This window comes from Apium graveolens, chromosome 7, assembly GCF_009905375.1.
Source record: "Apium graveolens cultivar Ventura chromosome 7, ASM990537v1, whole genome shotgun sequence".
In the NCBI taxonomy this organism is placed as follows: domain Eukaryota; kingdom Viridiplantae; phylum Streptophyta; class Magnoliopsida; order Apiales; family Apiaceae; genus Apium; species Apium graveolens.
The window spans coordinates 84,324,686-84,344,691 of record NC_133653.1 but is presented as its reverse complement, the minus strand read 5'-3'; the positions used below and the strand labels follow the sequence as shown (position 1 = coordinate 84,344,691).

General features: G+C 36.2%; 1 protein-coding gene across 1 annotated transcript; it reads right to left on the bottom strand.

The window, feature by feature from the left end:
* Positions 1-1,793: 1,793 nt before the first annotated feature.
* Positions 1,794-11,052, bottom strand: LOC141671585 (uncharacterized). Its single transcript, XM_074477865.1, has 6 exons — positions 10,738-11,052; positions 4,266-4,417; positions 3,306-3,416; positions 3,080-3,230; positions 2,526-2,797; positions 1,794-2,217 (listed from the first exon to the last, which is right to left on the bottom strand). Exons 1-6 carry the CDS (start codon positions 10,981-10,983, stop codon positions 1,980-1,982), a joined length of 1,170 nt encoding a protein of 389 aa, XP_074333966.1. The 5' UTR covers positions 10,984-11,052; the 3' UTR covers positions 1,794-1,979.
* Positions 11,053-20,006: the final 8,954 nt, after the last annotated feature.

The following is a 20,006-nucleotide window of genomic DNA, read 5'->3' as shown; positions in this document are numbered from 1 at the left end:
TTTCAAAATCAATAAGGAGTTATTTGGTTGGATTTATTCTAAAAATGAGTTTTTCCTATTTCAACGTTTGATGATTGATTCAATTTTTTTTTTTAACGTATAAAGATTCAAACTCCAAAAGTAGGTTTCTAATTTTTAGAGAGGAGGTGGGCATGGGAGAGGGGTTGTGATATCAAATTTATTTATATTATTTTATATTTATTTAAGTAATTAAATGTAAATCATTAAAAAATTTATCAATGAATCATAAATACAATAAAATAATTAGATACCATTTTAAATTAAATTAAAATTAAAAATTAAAAAATATTTTGAATCAAACATATTCATTTTAATGTTAACCAATACAATGTGCCCGTTTGGGAAATTTTAAAATAAGTAACTTGTGATTTAAATCGAATAAGCTAGTGATAAGTAAAAATTGATAAATACTTATAAGTTATATAAGTATTTAGATAATTTAACTTATAAGTCATATATTTTTTTTTATTTAGTTGAACTAAAATAAATAATTTTAAAATATAATTTCTTAATTCTTATTATTTAAGTTAGATTAACATTAAAAAAATATATTTTTAAACTAAAATTGATAGAAAAACGAAAAAAAAAATTAAGTTGAGAAAAAATACGTCGTTACTAATATTTAACTTAAGTTATAAATTCAAACTTATATAAATTGGAATTACAAATATTCGTCAACAAGTAAGTTGGCTTATAATATTTGCCAAACAGACCTAATGACTGTTTATAACTTTAGCTCCTCTTCATTTCACCAAACACCCCTATGAATGTCATGTCACTTAACGTTAATACTCCTTTCAACATTTTTTTGATGGAGTGTTGGGACAATTTTTTTTGTATTAAAATGTTTGTGATCAAACACCGAATTCAAGGCAAGATACACGCCTAAGTAGAACTTGAAATTATCGTAAAACTATCAGTACTGGAGAATTTTCTCGAGCACATAATATAGTATTTTCTAGACAGTTGTTTAGTTTGTATACAATGACATATAGTCCAAAATATAAATTTTATACTTGACTTTTATATCTTGAATGATGATGTACTTGAACCTGAAATAAAGTCAAAGTGACACGCACTAAGTAGCTTATACATCCACTAAAAAACATTTGATGAATCGTTTTTGGTTTAATTAATTTTGGTTGTTGAATGAATAACGCCAATAAAATGGATTATGAATGGACTGATTTGATTCTATCAGATAACTTGGTCCTAATTGAAAGGGACGATAGGATTTTAGTTGAAATGGAATACAAGAATGGAAATAAGCCGTATATGAATGGGTTAATGATAATGAGAATGAAATATTATTCCAAAATTAAATATAAAATGATTTAGCCATTTAATGAAAAACAAATTTATATTTCAGTTTATTAAATTGTTAATTCAAATATTAATACATAAATTTGAGATTTCTATTACCGTTAACCGGCCTCATTAATCCCAAAGCAAACAGCCCCAAAGGGTTAAACTTAACCACAAGTGGATTAGTTAAGTTGAGAAAACGATTGATTGAAACAATATTTTCATTTGCGGCTTTTACGTGCATTTAGTTGTCTACAAATCTAGGTAAGATGAATAATCCAGGTAATGCGATACCTTGTTTCCTCAGCCTCATAACATGACCCTATGAAAGAATCAGACATTTTAGAGGATCAAAACAAAGAGAAGAATGTTATCTCGCTTTTGTAATTTTTGTCGATTAATGAAAATTATCACCCACTCCGGAAGCATAGCATGTACGTAGGGAGGTGTTTATGCGAAGATCTGTGTATCTTTTACAATAATTAAATTGAATATATAACTAGTAACATTATATCTGTATTCTTTTCTGTTACATTAACTTTGAGTATTCAACTATACTCTTAATTTACAAATGAATCGTGGATAACTGAGAACTTATGATGAAGACAGTAGAAACAATAACCTGTCAATTTACATTACCTTGTATTATATATCTAGTTTCCCAAAATCTGATCTGATTGTGGAGGAAGGTAGGTCTTCATTATGTTGTTGATGTCTGGTTGCGAGCCGGTTTTGCTACTAAATGTTGTACAAACATTTCCTTCGTGACTGTAACGTAGGACTGAGCTGTCAGAGTGTATTTCTGCTGCATTGTAATTACCGAGCCTCCAAGAGCTCGAAAGCTTCATATGTCTAGTCCATATTGCCAATGCAATTGCTGGATTTGGACCGCTTTACAATAGTATAAAACAGAAATATAAAGTTGTCAAACAGAATAAGAGACAAAAGTGATTCTTTGTACCAGAAGATTTTAAGACGGTAATTATGCGTTTCTATCAAGTATCAGCAATAAGTGGAAAAACTTAAATCCTGGTTAAACATGCAAAATAATATCGATACTTATTAAAAACTCACAAGTCGTAATAATAAAAAAATACAACTGCAGTATTCTTTAAAATAATGAAAAATATTTAAAGATTGGATATGCAATTGTAGAATTAATTAAAAAAGTCATAATTTAAGATAAGAGTATCGTGTACCTTTTCTTACTATTCAAAACTCTACTCCACCACAGGATGGCTTCCACAAGATCCTTTTCCAATTTAGCAGCATTGAACAGAACCAGGCCCAACTCTGGCATACAAGCATTCGTAGCATATGATGTACTAGACACCCAAGGTTTTGATGCTGATCTCTGAATTGCATCCAGGACATCTGAATTGGCACAGTCAAATAGCCTTTTAGAGCAGTCCTCAGCCATAGCAACACCATAATTGCTCAAGTTTACGAGAAGCAGTTCTTCAACTCTTCCCTGCATTTGCAAAAGAGAGATTACGATGAAGTTGGCTATTTCCTTTTCTACATTTTTGAAGTTCTGCACTTTAGATACGAAGATAATGATGGGAAGTAGAGCGGTATAAGAAAATTTTCAGATGATGCTTCCATGAAACAACTTAATTCCAATATTTAAGAGGTGTCTGCTCGTGCATGCACATCAAAGCTAAGAGTCTCATTTTTATTTTGCATCTTATGGCTGGCACTAGTAGTTACTTGACTTTTTGAAGATAAATGTGGAACAGAAAAGGAAACTAACCTTCATAATCACATTCTGTGAGACATATATGAACTTGCTCAATGATGGGTGAACAATAGGTATGGCAAAAGGTGCTATCTCGTCAATAGAAGGGTTGATTTGCTCTCCAGCAGAAGAAGCTGCCAGAATAGCATCTTTCACATCTCTCTGCCTATTTTTTAGCCCAGGGACATTAGCTGAATCCATATTAACAAGCATGCAAATTAAGAAATAGGACAGGGCTTACCCAAGTAGTTCTAGGTTTGAGTGTGGAAATAATACTTTCAACTTATAGTATGATACTTTTTCATCAAGCTCTTCCGGTACGAAAAAATGAAAATGTACTAATTCTGGATATCTGAGAAAAAAGAATATAGAAGGCAATTAATTATGACATTCATCGTGTATAACAATACGAGATACACTGGCATAAACCGAGGCAATTAATATTCGTTCACGTCTACTGGAGTCTAATGTCAACTTTCAATGGTTGGAAATAATTTTTAGAGAGAAATTGGGTCAATGCTAGTCTTAGTCAACATAGCATACGCAACTAAGTTAGTTCATGACAATATTTGAATTTGTAGGTTCAACTTCTAGAACACCACATAGAAGTGATGAGAAGACTTCTTCTGATTCAGATTTGTCTTTGTGGAAGAAGACTCTCCAGTGGTTCCATTCCTTTTTAACATGAGTTCAGTACATAAGAAAATCGACAGACAAAGGCTTGTTGGACAGCCAGCCATTCTGTCATGGAAGACTAAGATGTATTATCAGTATAAAATACATGGTTCATCACTAACCAACTGGCCTCATTATGAAAGCAACCAAGTTGGCCTATTAGTTCAGATGGTGATGGCGCCAATATTTCAGGTTAACAATAAATAGTTGGAAATAACAAACAGACCAACTGGCCTATTAGCTCAGCTGGTTAGAGCGTCGTGCTAATAACGCGAAGGTCGCAGGTTCGAGACATCTTGATTTATTTAATTTATACACCGACAAAAAAAATGTTAAGATTCATATGTGTTATAGGGAAACAGTTAATTGAAGAGTTTACATATGGTGTGAGAGTTAATGGGTACAACAGGTTAGATGAGTATGTATATCAATTAAAAAGTATTAGAACAATCAATAATTAATCAATTATAAACTTAGCTAACATCTATCATCCGATAATAGTATAACAATAAGCAATAAAACGAACCGTGAATTTGATAAAGTAGAATTTGCAAGAATTGCAAGTGAACGTAGGTCCAGACAGTTCATCCAGGAGACAATGTGCACCATTGTATTTTCCTCACCATGCGCCGAGTCCACTCCTGGATCTGTATCCTTCGATGCCTTAGATACATCAGCCTGCAAGTTCAGAAAGTAAGGGAAAAAAACAAAAAAAATCTAATAGGGAGTTGGTGGATTTTAAATTTTTTATGTGACTCCCATCTACCAAGCATGAAGGTTCATAAGCATGAAGGTTCATATGGGCCATACATCATAATGCAACTATATCGCCATGACAAACTTGCAGAAAAAATCTAAGAGTACACCTAGGATCAGTTCTACATTTATAAAGGATCAGCTGCTATCTGTCAGTGAAGTTCAGCAAAAAGTAAATTAAAAGAGAAGAATTGTAGTAAAGCCTTATGGGGTGTGGATGAAGGCGGAACCTAGAAGGAGGTACCAGGCAACTGGTGCAAAATGGCTCAGGCCAGGGGGATGGTTTCCGGCGAAGGATCAAACGGAGGAGGGGAGGATTCCCAACGAGGAGGTGGTTACCGAGAATGTCTCAGTTGATGAGAATAACCCCGTAAAATCAGGAGCCATAGTAAATCTTGACCCTACTGAAAAAATGGTAGTTAGTAGCGATAAGGATGGTGAAGGCGGATTCATAGGAGAGACTACTGGCAATAGGAGTGTTGCGGAATTTTTGAAAAATACTGCAGAGAGGGAATTTAAGGAGTTAAATGAGGAGAGTGAGCTGGACATCGTGGACAGGAAAAGGATTCGAATTGAAGAGCCCAAACAATACGGCCCAATTAGAAAAACAGATGAGAAGGATACAGACATGATAGACACAAACAATGTAGGAGTTTTACTGCCAAAAAAACGGATTGTCGGCGGGTGCTGCCTTGCAGCCCCGCCAATCATTATGAGTACTCTGAGTTGGAACTGCCAAGGGATGGGGCTACCTTGTAAGATGCAGTTCCTAATTGACATTGTCCGTCAAGAGAAGCCTAGTTTTATATTTCTTTGTGAAACGATCGCTAATAAATCAAAAATGGAGTGGGTAGGTAATAAGTTAGGTTATGATGGTGTCTTTGTGGTTGAACCTCGTGGTAGAAGCGGGGGTCTTGCGTTGCTCTGGAAGGAGAAGGATCAAGCTGAATTATTAAGCTTCTCACAGCACCATATTGACGTAAAAGTGCAGATAGATGACATGCAGGCCTGGCGTTTGACTGGAGTTTATGGTGAGCCAAATAGATCTTTGCGAAGAAATACATGGGACTTACTCCGTACTCTCTCCAGAGATGCTAACTTACCTTGGTGCGTTATAGGAGACCTAAACAATGTACTATCACCGGAAGACAAATCTGGTGATATGCAGTATCCAAACTGGCTTATAGAAGGTTTCAATGAAGCCATTCAAGATGCAGGTCTGAGGGATATGGAGATAATAGGGCATCAGTTCACATGGGAAAAAGGTAGAGACACGACCGAGTGGATGGAAGTTAGGTTGGATAGAGCTCTTGTAACAGAAAATTGGGTGACGGTCTTCCCTATGGCCAGACTATACAATCTAGAAGGGTCAACTTCTGATCATAGTGCTATTTTCTTGGCAGTCAGCACAAAAATTCATGGTAACAGTGTTTTTCGATTCAAGTTTGAAAATGCATGGCTGGTGGACCCGATGTGTGAACAGATAGTGAAGGATGGCTGGGGAGGTGATGAAGGGTTGAATGTTCAACAGAAAGTAGCAGCTTGTAGTGAGAAACTTGCAGTATGGGGGAAAGAGGTGACCGGGAATTTTAGTGGGCGTATTAAGAAATGCAAAGAAATTCTGAAACGATATAGAAGGGGTAGAGATGATCACTCGAGGGCTCAATATGCAGAAGCTAAGAAACAATTGGCGACCATATTTAATCAGCGAGAAATTTTCTGGAGACAAAGGTCAAAACAAGTTTGGTTGCAAGCGGGGGATAAAAACAGTCAATATTTTCACAAGTTTGCAAGCAAGCGTAGGAAAAACAATCAAATTCTTAAGCTGAAGGACGAAGAAGGGCAATGGGTGGATTGGGAGAATGGTCTTTCTGAACTGATGTCAAGATATTTTAACCAACTGTTCCAGGCGTCTGAGTCAAGTTGGAAGGAAGTTATCGAAAACATTCACGAAACAATAACGGTGGAACAAAATGAAGAGTTGTTAAAACCAATAGAGGAGGGCGAAGTGAAGACAACATTATTTCAAATGCACCCTGATAAAGCTCCAGGACCAGACGGGATGATGCCGGGCTTTTTTCAAAAGCACTGGAAGATTGTGGGAAAGGACGTGGTTCAGATGGTGAGAAAATTCTTTGCCACGGGCGAGATTAGCAGTGATTTAAATGCTACAAATATTGTTTTGATTCCGAAGAAGAAAGGGCCTACAATGATGAGTGAGTTAAGACCCATCTCCTTGTGCAATGTCCTAGTTAAAATCATTACAAAGGTGCTAGCAAATCAGCTGAAGAAAACGCTAGACTCGGTTGTTTCCGAGAACCAAAGTGCGTTTATGTCAGGGAGACTTATATCAGATAATATAATGGTATCTTATGAAGTCATGCACTACTTGAAAAGAAAGCGAAGGGGTAAAGACGGGTGCATGGCGCTAAAACTCGACATGACTAAAGCGTATGATAGAATTGGGTGGGATTACTTGAAAGCTGTTTTGAGCCAGATGGGTTATGATAGTTGGTGGATCCATTTGATGATGAAATGTGTTTGTTCAGTTTCTTATCACGTCATTCATACAGGTCAAGAGATAGGTCCTATCTTCCCTAGACGTGGAATCCGTCAAGGGGATCCTTTATCACCATACTTGTTTATTCTTTGTGCGGAAGGCCTCAATACGTTGCTAAGAAAGTATGAACAGAACAAGTGGATCCAAGGGGTGAAAGTGTGCATAAACGCCCCAAGTATTAGTCATATGTTGTTTGCGGATGATTCGTACTTGTTTTGTAGGGCTAATCCAGAGTCAGCAGAACACATGTTAAGGTTGCTGCAAACTTTCGAAAAGGGGTCAGGTCAGAAGGTGAATCCGCAGAAATCATCTATGTTTTATAGTACGAATGTGCCTGGGGATATGAAGACGCAGTTGGGTCAAGTGCTTCATATAAGCGAGGCTGGTGAGAACTGTATGTATTTGGGCTTACCCAATATGATGAGCAAAAGCAAGACAGCTACGCTGGGTTTTCTCAAAGACAAGGTCAAACAGCGAGTCTTGAATTGGGATGGTAAATGTATCTCTCGGGATGGGAAAGAAGTGTTGATCAAATCAGTAGCCCAATCGATACCTACATATGCTATGAGTGTATTTCTTCTTCCGAAAGAGATAACGAGGGACTTGGAGAAAACTATGTCACGTTTTTGGTGGAACTCTAATTCTTATGATAGAAAGAGTATTCATTGGATGAGCTGGGCGAGGCTTAGCAGACATAAGTTCTTGGGTGGTATGGGATTCCGAGACTTGAAAGATTTTAATCTGGCTATGCTTGCGAAGCAAGGCTGGAGGTTCCTCTCGAATCCGTCATGTCTGGTAAGCAAAGTCTACAAGGCAAAGTTCTTTCCAGATGGCAATTTTTTAGATGCTAAGCTGGACAATAACCCAAGCTACATTTGGAGGAGCATTTTTGAAGCAAAAGGGATTGTAGCTACAGGTGTACGATGGATAGTTGGGTCAGGAAACTCGATCAGTATTCTAGGCCAACCATGGTTGGGAGAAATTCAAAACCCATGCATTACGTCGAACACTCCGGGATTATTAAATCATAAAGTGTCATCTCTTTTGGCCGTTGATCGGAGAGAATGGGATATGGACATTTTAAGGGATATGTTCAATGTTAGGGATCAGAAATGCATTAAAAATGTTCAGCTTAACCAGGAAGTGGGGGAGGACAGAGTCTACTGGAAGGAAGAAACATCAGGTGAGTTTAGCGTGCGGAGTGCCTATAGACTGATTCAAGCTCAAAAGCAGCACTGGCACTACGTATCCAATGACAATTTCTGGAGAAAGACATGGAGAATCAAGGCTCCTCCCAAGGTCTTAAATCTCATCTGGAGGGCATTATCATCATGTTTGCCAACGAATACAATGCTGAGAAATAAACATGTTCCGGTTGAAACTCTTTGCCAGGTATGTAAGCGAGAAGAGGAAACTACATTGCATGCTCTACTTTACTGCCCGTTAGCAGCGCAATGTTGGCAGATGGTTATTCCAGACTTCCAATGGTCAGATTTTCAAACTCTTAATCAGTGGTGGGAGCAGATTCTGGCCATGTATGATAATGACAAGAGAGCTGTAACTGCAGCGGTATGTTGGTCGATTTGGAAAGCAAGGAACGAAGTAGTCTGGCATAAGAAGCATACTCGAGTTTTTGTTGTTATCGCACGAGCCAAACAATATCTTGAACAATGGACATTTGCCCAGAACAAAGTTTCGATGTTTCGTTTCCCAAATTTAAGTGAAGGAGACGGAAGTAGTGTTTGGGTAGCGCCACAGGGGTCAACAATCAAGGTGTCGATGGATGCAGCGACTTTTCGAGAGTATAATTCTCATGGTGTGGGCATAGTTGCTAGAGACTCAAGGGGTGATCTGGTGTTCTCTAAGACAGTGTATAAGCTGGGGACGGTTGGGTCGGAAGTGGCAGAAGCCATGGCAATAAAGGAGGCCCTCAGTTGGATTAAGGAGTTACAGTGGCATGAGGTGGTGGTAGAGTCAGATTGTCTTGTGGCAGTGCAAGCATTTCGAAGTGCAGTGGCTATGGCTTCTCCATTTGGACGGCTTGTTGCTGAGTGCAGGAAATTAGCTCAAGAACTTAACACAGTAAATCTGTTTTTTGTTAAACGATCCGCTAATATGGCGGCTCATGAGTTAGCTCGGTTGTCATGTTCTTTTCCAGATCGAAATTCGATAGGAGTTCTGTTCCTATTGGTGTCGAGGTTGTTTTGAAAAGTGATTTGAAGTATTAATAAAATTGCTTTGTTTGTCAAAAAAAAAAGGAGAAGAATTGAGGTTTAACACAAAGAACAATACTCTCAGCAAAACTTAGTGTAACTCTATGGAATGATACATTAAACCCTGTTTTATATAATAGAAACATAAACAATCACAATTCAGACACATTCAACACATTTTGTGAAGCAGCTCTTATATCATCATAAATTTCTGAGTATTGGAATGTGTACATTATTGCAGTCAAGTGTGCACAAATCTGCTGCGAAATATGTTATGGTCATCCCTAGCATTGCCTAGTAGATAACTTTTCCTGTTTGTAACAAGAGCTCAAGGGCACAAGCTACAGTGGAGGCATGTGTGTATGAGTAAATACTTAACCATACCAAAGAAATAGAAGAACATGTTACAGTCACTGTTAAGTCAAAAATATCATTCATCAAGAGGTGGATGACAAGGAGAAAATAAGCTTTATATATTTTGGAGCACGTGCATTTCTATCAAATAACCTTACAAAACTATCTAAAACATTTTAAATTAGTATTCTTTTGAAGTCTTACTATCCAACAAACTTCATCAAGTATGCAACCATCTCATGTATCTTTGTAAGCAGTAGTGATATTCTTAAGATCCAAATTTTAAAATCCAAAAACCTCTAAAACGAAAGATCGCCAATTTGAAAATCCCAGAGTTTAGTGTGTTGAAGAAAGTATATTTCAACCATAAAAACCTTGTGGTTATTCAAACAAATAGAGCACAAATCTTTGAATGTGCAAACAATAACATCTAGAGCTAAGGATATAGTGATAGCCTATATTAAGCCTCGTCCCAGCCCCCTTCCCCCGTGATACAATCTTTGCCTTGAACATTCCTCAGTCCTTACTCCCAGTCCCCCTCCAGCCTCCCTTTATACTTATAAATATGTAAACAACCCTTCCGTCGAACACTCACTTGTCCTCCCCTTTTTACCTGAAACAACCCTCCTTCCCCCATGACACGAGCATTGCTTTTAACACTCACTCCTCCCCTCTACAGCTGCAGGTGAAGCACATAATAATTACATGGCTACTCTTACAATTAAAAAGAATTCTGGCCTGAGGACCCAGACAATAACTTGTTTTTCAAATTTAATAAAGTACATCTATCGAATCACACCACTCCATTACAACAGTCCCGAAAATCAATACAAAACTTGAAAACTGTAACAAGAAATAAAATTCATATTCAACAATCTGCAAATCGAGTCAATTCGAATTCTTCATTCCATTCTCTTCCTAAACTCATTGATTAACTTAACCTTCGTTTTCTTAAAGTTATCTACCATAACAAAATCAAATTAAAAAATGCAAAACTTATCCAAAATTTAATTATACAGGGGGGTGTCATAACAAAGTTCTTGCATATGATTTTAACAAACAAATATATATATATATATATATACAGAGAGAGAGAGAGAGAGAGCAAAACTTACAAATGAATCAAAAGCAACCCATTTTCTAAACGGGTCGGATGCATCTCTAAAATGGGTGGCCGGCAAGAACTGTAGCAAAGCTAACACAATAATAACACCAAATGCAAGCAATTGAGAAACGGGTCGTGGAGTCGGAGGCGGATCCGCAACTGGGTCAGCTGCATTAGAAGGTAATGTCGGGTCGGGTGGAGATTCGAATATATTGCGACGAGTAGCTGAACGTGAGGCTATGGAAGATGAAGACATTGACTTTTGACTTAAGTTAACTCTTTGTTTCTACTTTCTACTTTTCTCTTTGTATGGCTGGTTAATGAAGGCTTAGATATTATAAGATAGTTTGACTTTGTAATTTACCCGCGCGCTCGTTACTATTTAAACACGGGCCGGCTTATATAATACCCCTCTTCTATCCCTTCTGTTTGTTTTCATTTTTTCTTTTGAGATTTTTTTCCAATTATTTACATTTTAAAAAATTCTAAAATAGTAAAGTTTTTATAATATAAAAAATAATTGCATCCACTACTTCTCTTTACTATACCAACTTTATATATATAATATTAATCGATCTCACTATTTTACTAACTTTTTTAACTTTACTCCACTATTTTATCATTTTTCTTAACTTCCGTGCACAACCCAAATGTAAACAAACTCAAATGTAAACAAATGGGAGGGACAAAGGGAGTACAAGTACAATGGAAGGATTCAGGCCCACCCGACCCGATCCGCGCATCGAACAAGGTGAGGATTCAAAGATTTTTTTGTGTATTATAATATTTCGTAATTTTTAAAAGTAGATTGATAACAGAATAATAGAATAAAAAGGATTAAAATTAGATAAATACTAGTATTTAAAATTAAACTAGACTAATGCCTAAAATATGAATTAGATTTTAATATGGATAACTTGTCGGTTAATGTTAGGCCTTAAATCAACTATAGAGGGGTGAATATAGTTAAACAATCAATTTGATTTAAAGAACTCAACAGAATGAACAGTTTTTCTATTAATGAATAAAAACTGATTACAATACTCTCTCAAAAAATGAATAGATATCTTTGGGAGCTGCTAGGTTATGTGTATGATATACCAATACTCGACACATATAGTGTTAACCTAATATGTGCTTATATACTGCACAGTTACACAATCAATCTAGAAGATATGATACAAGTGAATAAGGAATCCTAATAAATATCCAACTATTGATTGATACAATAAGTAAAATCCTACACCGATATATCTCTGCAAATATATCTTCCTATGATAACTCCTGATTTCCAGCTTGACAAATATTGATGACAAGTACTGATCATCAAATACGGACGACAAATGTTGATGAGGTCATCCTTGTCAAAATCTGATACCAAATGCTGATGGCAAACTCTGATAGTTAAATATTGATATCATCAATTTCATCTAACAATCTCCCCCAACATGTGTATCAAGTAATTTATGTACAAGTTCCTAATTGTTGATGTCAAAACTATCTAAATGCAGAAATATAAACATATGTACAATGTTACTATCAGTGTATCAGACTTTATCTTCAGTCTTTAACTTTGGAAAACCCAGTTGCATTATCAAAAATTTTTTTAAGTAGATTTTATTTATTTATTTATTTATTTATTTTGCCAAAAGGTAGATTTTATTTAAGAACATTCAAATACATTTTCATCCTCTGTTTGATATCTTTCAGCTCTTTTGTAGATTCATCATTTTGATAAATAGCTGCTCTGAGGTCATGAATGTTAGATCTGCCAAGTGACAAGTCATCCATTCTTACCATTTGGATTAAAAGTAAGAACTTGTATCCCGATATATATAGTTGCCCTTACTCCTCCTTTAGGCATATCACCAGTTTATCCATTTTCATCAATGTACAGTGGAATGTATTTTGATTTGTAGCTCATTCATCTTTGCTTCATGGATACCAAGTCTTTTAAATAAGCAGACCACCTAGCAGTTATTGAGTTGATTATCTTCAGTAAAGTTGTAATATATTCCAACTCCTGCAATGGTTTGTATATCATTTGTTCTTGTGAAATTTTCAACCTCTTTCCAAACTCAAGAAAATTCAACATATTTTCTTTTGACTTATTTGTGTCAAAAAATCAAGCACAATTTGGAGTGAAAGAATCTTCTGTACATCTTCAAGCTTTACATTCTCTCATATTCCTGTCAGATTCCATGGCTTCCTTAGAATTAAAGCATTTTCTATGAAAGTATCATCATTTGGAAGACTCAAGCCACCACTTCTGCCAGCCATTCTAACTTGTGAATTACCACTATAGATTTTGTTAATGGCCTCAAAAAAATCTCTCTTTGGTGCAGGTGTTTTACTTCCCCACGGTAGCTTCTTCTTCTCTTCAAGAGTAAGTTATGGCTTATCAGCTTTTGAGCCCTCTTTATCAGAGTTTGCGTCTCCTTCGGGAATAGTATAATCAGCTTTTATACCCTGAACAGTAATGTCATCAACATTAGTAGTATCAGAGGTTGTGACTGGTTGAATTTAGTTTCCTTAACTTGAGCAGTGTTAGAGGTTAATCTTGCAATATCATCATCTTTTACTAGAATATCTTCAACATGAGCTTTTGTCAGGGGTTGATATGTCAGAATCATAGTTTGAGTCTACCGGTGAAAGCTTTGATGTTTCACCAACTTTTTCATTCCTTTTATAATTCATGTCAACATTTAAAATGGCTTGGGACCTTAGAACAGGTCTTTCAGCATTTACAGTTTGGCTAACTTCTTTGATCACAACTCCTTTAGTTGGTCCTTGTCTTCCAGGAACATCATCATATGGTGAGACAGTATCAGTATTTACTGGTCTCAATGAATTGAATTCTTCCTCCATCAACCTCAGCTGCTCAAGATCAACTCCAGGATTTACTTTTTCAAAAATACTTTTACTTACCTCAGAATCAAGAGCTATAATTTTGGGATCCTTGTAGAAAATAGTATTCTTTCTTCCTTTTACCTTTAGTGTTTGCATGAATTGACTAGCTTCAGTACCAGCTTCCACAACCCTTTCAGCCTGATCATCATCAACATTTGTGACTGTCATAGTTTATCTTTCAGTGGTTGTCACAGTAATCAATTCTTTTGTGTATGTTATAATTTAATTTCTTCCAACTACACCACTTCTTCCACCTCCACCTCTCCTTTGGATAATGGACTTAAAAGTACCACTAGGGCCAACAGTTTCTCCTCCCTTATACCTCCCAAATATATTTTACACCATTACTTCTACCATCAGGGGCATCATCCCTATCATCAGCTTTTGTCTTGATCTCTTTGCATTTAGATTTAGAAATTATCTCCCCCTTTTTGGAATCATCACCAAGCAGGAGAGAGACAACAAGCTCCATAAACTGTTGTACCTCATCCAATTGCCCAGACATCTTGGCTTGAGTGGCATCTATCCTGGCTTGATTAGCCTCTATTATGTCTTGTCTGGAATAATGGATTTCAATTACTTTTGGAGATTTAACTCTGACTTGAATTGGACCTCATGAAAGGCATCTTTGAGTTTTTCCACTTGAGAATTAGCTTCTTCTTGAGTGGACTAGATGGATTTGACCAATAAACCTGAAGCCTTTAGATGGGTGAGCACATCAGGGTTTGTGATATATTTCTCAGCTGTCTCCAAATATTGAGAATCATGATGAACAATGATTGGGTAGTTTGGATCCTTCCATTTTGATACACATTCCTCATCCAAGTACTTTTCAGTGTTAGCTTTATCCAACTCAACCACCTTCATTTTCCTTAACCTTTCAGCCATGTCTTCATGAAAAATGATATCATCTAGATCTTTATCAGAATCTAGTGCCACATTGATTTTAGAGACATCAATATCATCCCCATCATTACACTCATCTTCATCACTATCAGCTTCATCATCAGCTATTAGTTCCTTGACCTTCTGTGCTACTTCATCTTCAACATCATAGTTTAGATTTGTCAAATGAGCAGTGTGAAAACCAACAGCCTCAGATCCTTTCATGGCATCAGTATTTAAATTCAGCTCAGCATCTTCATGGATAGTAGCCATGGGAACTGGAACACCAAAATTTAGCTCCAAGATATATGTCCCAGTTGAATGTAAATGTAATGAAGGAATGGACTGGTTTACAACTTCAGCAACAAGGATTGAAGATATGGGTGAATGAAAAATTAGAGTCAACTGCAGGAAAGTATCAGTACTTAAACCTGCATGGAAAATATCAGCACTTGGTGCATCAGAGTTTAACTTATGGACTACAGGCTGTGTGTGACGCCCTCCAAACCCGGGTCAGAAGTTTGGGGTTCACAACATACACACATAATATATAAACCTGTATATAAAATATTATATGCATTGACCCTTATTTACACAACCACAGAACACAACAGGTTAAAGTATGAAAAAAAGCCACAACCTTAACTTTTATTACATCGTGCCAACTCCCAACTATTCCAACTTACAACTGATAATGATATTATTCTTACAATCTTGTATAACTCATCTAAATATAAAGCTCCTGCTAGCTCGATCCAACTTAACCTAGAATCCTAGCTCGCACACTGGACTGGGAATCGTTATTACCAATAATTTCCTTTTCAACTGTTCAAAACATAGAAAGATTTACAAGAGTGAGCTAACTAACTCAACAAGTCATAATAGCAATAACTGAGGTTAAACAATGATCAATTGAAATGATTCAGAAGAATCAAGTTTCTGGATAAGCAATGATTAGAATTGGATATTCACTTTTCATTTTAAAAACCAAGGTTAGGCTGCTGATCAGTCACGCACTAACCCCGAGCAAGGCTCCCAGCTTTGCTCTATGTACTGGATCCAAGGCACGCATTGGCCTAATATGACCACGAATCTGGTCTGACCACGAATCTGGTCTATATTTATAAAACATCCAATTCTAAAACGATTCAATATGATAACCATTGTAATTCAATAAAACAGAATCATAATTAACATTAACAAAACATTTGTCTCAGAGCACAAGATATTTCACAAGTATCTCCAGGGTATATCAAGGTATATATGAAGAATGGCTTCAAGTCGGTTGAAGAATCAGGTATCTGATGAACAATGGTTCAATGATAACACAGGGAATAGATCATTGATGTCGTAGGGTATTCCAGGGTATATAAGTTTCTGTATGCTCAATAAATTCTGTTGCAATACTTGGTTTATGGTGTGTATGTATTTGTGGAGTAGTATTGTATTTGCATGGTTTAATATCTGGGAACTCGATCGTTGGTGGTTTACAATAAATGGAGCTTACAGCTCAAGTTCAATGATATGATCAGGGTTCAAGGGTAAATAGTTTAAAGTGCTTGCAATATAAAACAAGATTTATTTTGAATAGTAGCAACATGTTATAAAAAAATTCAGAAATATTTGCAATATATCTCGAAGAAAGGTTCAAAAGTACTTGCGTTATCACAGATGATTTCTATTAGGAATATGTTGTGAACTTGATGATAAGTTAAACAAAATACCTTAGTAGATTTAACTTGGTTATTTTTGTAGCTCTCGACGGATGATCTAATATAGTCCCGACGGATGAACTTTATAGTCCCGACGGATGAAAATTTAACATCCATCGAGAGTGTAGCTTATGTAACAATAAGTATTGTAGCACATTTCTGCAAATAACAATGTTTTAGTTGAGTAGATGCTGTAGGAATCCTTAAGTCATGTTGACTACTAGATTAATATACAGAATAGGTTGGCTAATTGTAAATATAAGATGTTTTGTAATTCTGTATAAGTGAAATGGAGTCAAGTGACAGAAAGACTCCCGACGGAAGACCTACAAAGGCTCCCAACGGATAATCAACAAGGCTCCCGACGGATGATCAACATAATCCCGACGGATGATAATATTTAAAATAGCAGTTGATAGTGACAACACAATCACATGTGTCGGGTGTTTGCAAATGGAATGTGGCAGCCTAATTGCAGGATTTAGAGAACAAAGAAGCATTATCATTTCCATGCTAATATGAAGATATTCAAGGATACTGGATAGAGTAATGTAGCAGCATGAAGTTAGACTAGATATAATTTTGTTTTATTGTCTTGTCTTACTATCATGTAACTTGGCGATATATAAACCAAGAGTAGCAAGTAGAACAACAACTGAGTAAGCATTATTTTCAGAGAGATAGATAAAGCTGTATATATTAAGAATTTCTCTGTAAGTTTGTAAGTTCTCTTGTAAGAAGCTGTGTGTTATTCAAGTATCACAGAGTTCTCATACTAATATATATCTCTGGTGGATAAGTTCAAATCCACCAGAAAGTTTTGAAGCTTTGTGTTTTATTACTTTGTATTTTGATTTCAATTTAAGTTTCATTCCACACTTCTTTCAAAATCAAACACTGTTATATATATTAAGTAAGAACAGTCTTAAAATTCAAAAAGGAGCCAGAATTACATTCAACCCCCTTCTGTAATTCTTGTTGCATTGCTTGGGAATAACAATTGGTATCAGAGAAAGCTCTTGAAGTACAAAGAGTGTAAAGATCACAAAAATCAACAAGATGAACAAAAAAGATGTTGGAGTAAAGATTTCATTTCTGGAAAAAGACAACTATCACCACTGGAAGGTGAAGATGCACCTACATCTTTTCTCTCAAGATGAAGCTTATGTGGACTGCATTGAAAGAGGTCCTCACGTCCCTATGAGAGTTTCTACAGGGAATGAACCATCAGTTTCAAAGCCTAGACATGAATGATCTGATCCAGACATTGAGCAAGTCAAGAAAGATAAAAAGGCCATAAATATACTGTTTAATGGTGTTGATGGTGATATGTTTGACAACATCTTAAACTGTAAAACAGCTAAAGAGGTTTGGGACACAATTCAAATTATTTGTGATGGTACTGAGCAAGTTAGAGAAAATAAGATGCAGTTACCAATTCAGCAATATGAGCATTTCCACTTTGAAGAAGGTGAAACTCTCACTGATATCTTCAGTAGATTTCAAAAGCTACTAAATGCTCTAAAGCTGCATGGAAGAGTCTACCAAACCAAGTATTCTAATCTCAAATTTCTGAGATCCCTTCCAAAAGAATGGAAACCAATGACAGTCTCCTTGAGAAATTCAGAAGAATACAAGGATTTTATTCTAGAGAGACTGTATGGCATTCTAAAGACTTATGAGCTTGAAATAGAGCAAGCTGAAAGAATGGAGAAAGGGAGAAAGAAAGGAGGGTCCATTGCACTGGTTGCTGAGTTAGAGAAAGAGAAGGAGATGAAGATAGAAGCCGTTAAGTCTACTTCAAAGGTCTGTGAAAATAAGGGTAGCCGAAAATGAAGATTCTTTGAGCCAAGATGATATGGATGACATTGATGAACATCTAGCATTTCTTTCCAGAAGATTTGCCAAGCTCAAGTTCAAGAAGAACTTTGGAGCAGCTAAGCCAAATAGAAACATGGTGGATAAATCAAAATTCAAATGTTTCAAATGTGGCTTGGCAGGGCACTTTGTCAGTGAGTGTAGAAAGTCAGATTCCAGCAAGAAGAAGTTTGAGCCTGTGGATTATAAACAGAAATATTTTGAGTTGCTCAAACAAAAGGAAAGGGCTTTCATTACATAAGAAAATGATTGGGCAATAGATGGTCTGGATAGGATGAGGATGTCAGCTATGTCAATCTAGCCCTAGTGGCCAAGTCTGATGAAACAGAGACAAGTTCTTCAAGTAATCGGGTAATCACCACTAACCTTACACATTTATCTAAAGCTGACTTTAATGATGCAATAAATGACATGTCTACAAAATTATATCATTTGCGTGTTACACTTAAGTCCCTCACTAAGGAAAATGCTAAAATCAAAGAAAACAATTTGTTTTTAAGTGAGAGAAATAATGTGCTAGAGTCTCAGTTTATTGAATTTGAAAAACTGAGAATTGAGTGTAAGATTGCTAAGGATGAATTAACTGAGTTTTTGAAGAAAGAAGAGATTTTGAAGAAGCAGCTTGAACGAGTACAGGAGGTGATTAAGGCATGGAAAATATCTAGAGATGTTCATGCTCAAATTACCAAAGTTCAAGGTATTGAGTCCTTTTGTGATGCAGCCTGGAAGAAGAATAAGGAGAAGCTGGAATCCAATTTGGTTGAAGGATTGCTAACTGATGTGGACTCGATGGATGATGAGAGCCATCCGTCGGATAACCAAAAGGATTATCCGTCGAGTGACATAAATCATCATCCGTCGGCTGTAAGCAAACCTGTGAGTAAAGCCAAACTTGCTAAGTTAAATGAAAAATATGGATCAGTTTCCAAAAACTTCATTTCAGGAGAAAATAGTCAAGTGAAGAAGGAGAAGAAAGTGAATGTTGGTCATATGTCCATCAAGCAGTTGAATGACATACTAGAAAAGATTGAGGTTAAAACAGAGGCTAAAAAGAAAAACAATAGAAATGGTAAAGTAGGGATTAACAAAAATAACAACTACACACCTGATAAGTATGCTCCAAGAAAAATTTGTATTAAGTGTGGTAGTGTAAATCATCTGTCTGTTAATTACAAAACTGCCATGCCCACTTCCATATATGTGCCACCTCCTTTTCCCAACATGAATGTCATGCCTTCTATGCCTGTGAATGTTATGTCTACACAGAATATGAATGCATAATTTACTAATATGCCATTTTCACCTAATCCTTATTATGCTGCATTTAGTATGCCTAAAATGCCATTTAGCATGCCCTACTGGAATAACATATTTACTAATAGCATGCCATTTCCTGTTAATTAAAATGTGCATGATAATTCTGTTTTAATGAATGGTTTCAAAGATCCAACTCAGATGACTAAGGATGAATCTGATATCCCCAAGTTAAATGAGATCAAACCTAAGAAACAGAAGAAGAAAGCTAACAAGGCGGGACCCAAGGAAACTTGGGTACCAAAATCAACTTGATTTGATTTTAATGTGTGCAGGGAAATAGAATGAATCTGTGGTACTTGGATAGTGGTTGTTCAAGACACATGACTGGTGATTCGACCCTGCTCACAGAGTTTAATGGAGGGAGCTGGCCCAAGTATTACTTTTGGAGATGACAGCAAGGGTTATATTGTGGGATATGGCTTGATTTCAAAAGACAATGTCATCATTGAGGAGGTTGCCTTAGTGGATGGTCTCAAGCAAAATTTGTTGAGTATCAACCAGCTTTGTGATAAAGGCAATTCAGTAACCTTCACTACAGAAGCATGTGTTGTGACTAACAAGAGGAGCAACAAAGTGG

What these genes read in the sequence shown, in the direction of transcription:
- LOC141671585 (XM_074477865.1), bottom strand. Translation starts at nt 10,983, where the DNA reads ATGTCTTCATCTTCCATAGCCTCACGTTCAGCTACTCGTCGCAATATA. An exon ending in TCTACTTTATCAAATTCACG is followed by an intron (nt 3,417 to 4,265) that starts GTTCGTTTTATT and finishes CTTTTTTCTCAG; the next exon opens with ATATCCAGAATTAGTACATT. An exon ending in GTTTTGAATAGTAAGAAAAG is followed by an intron (nt 2,218 to 2,525) that starts GTACACGATACT and finishes ACTATTGTAAAG; the next exon opens with CGGTCCAAATCCAGCAATTG.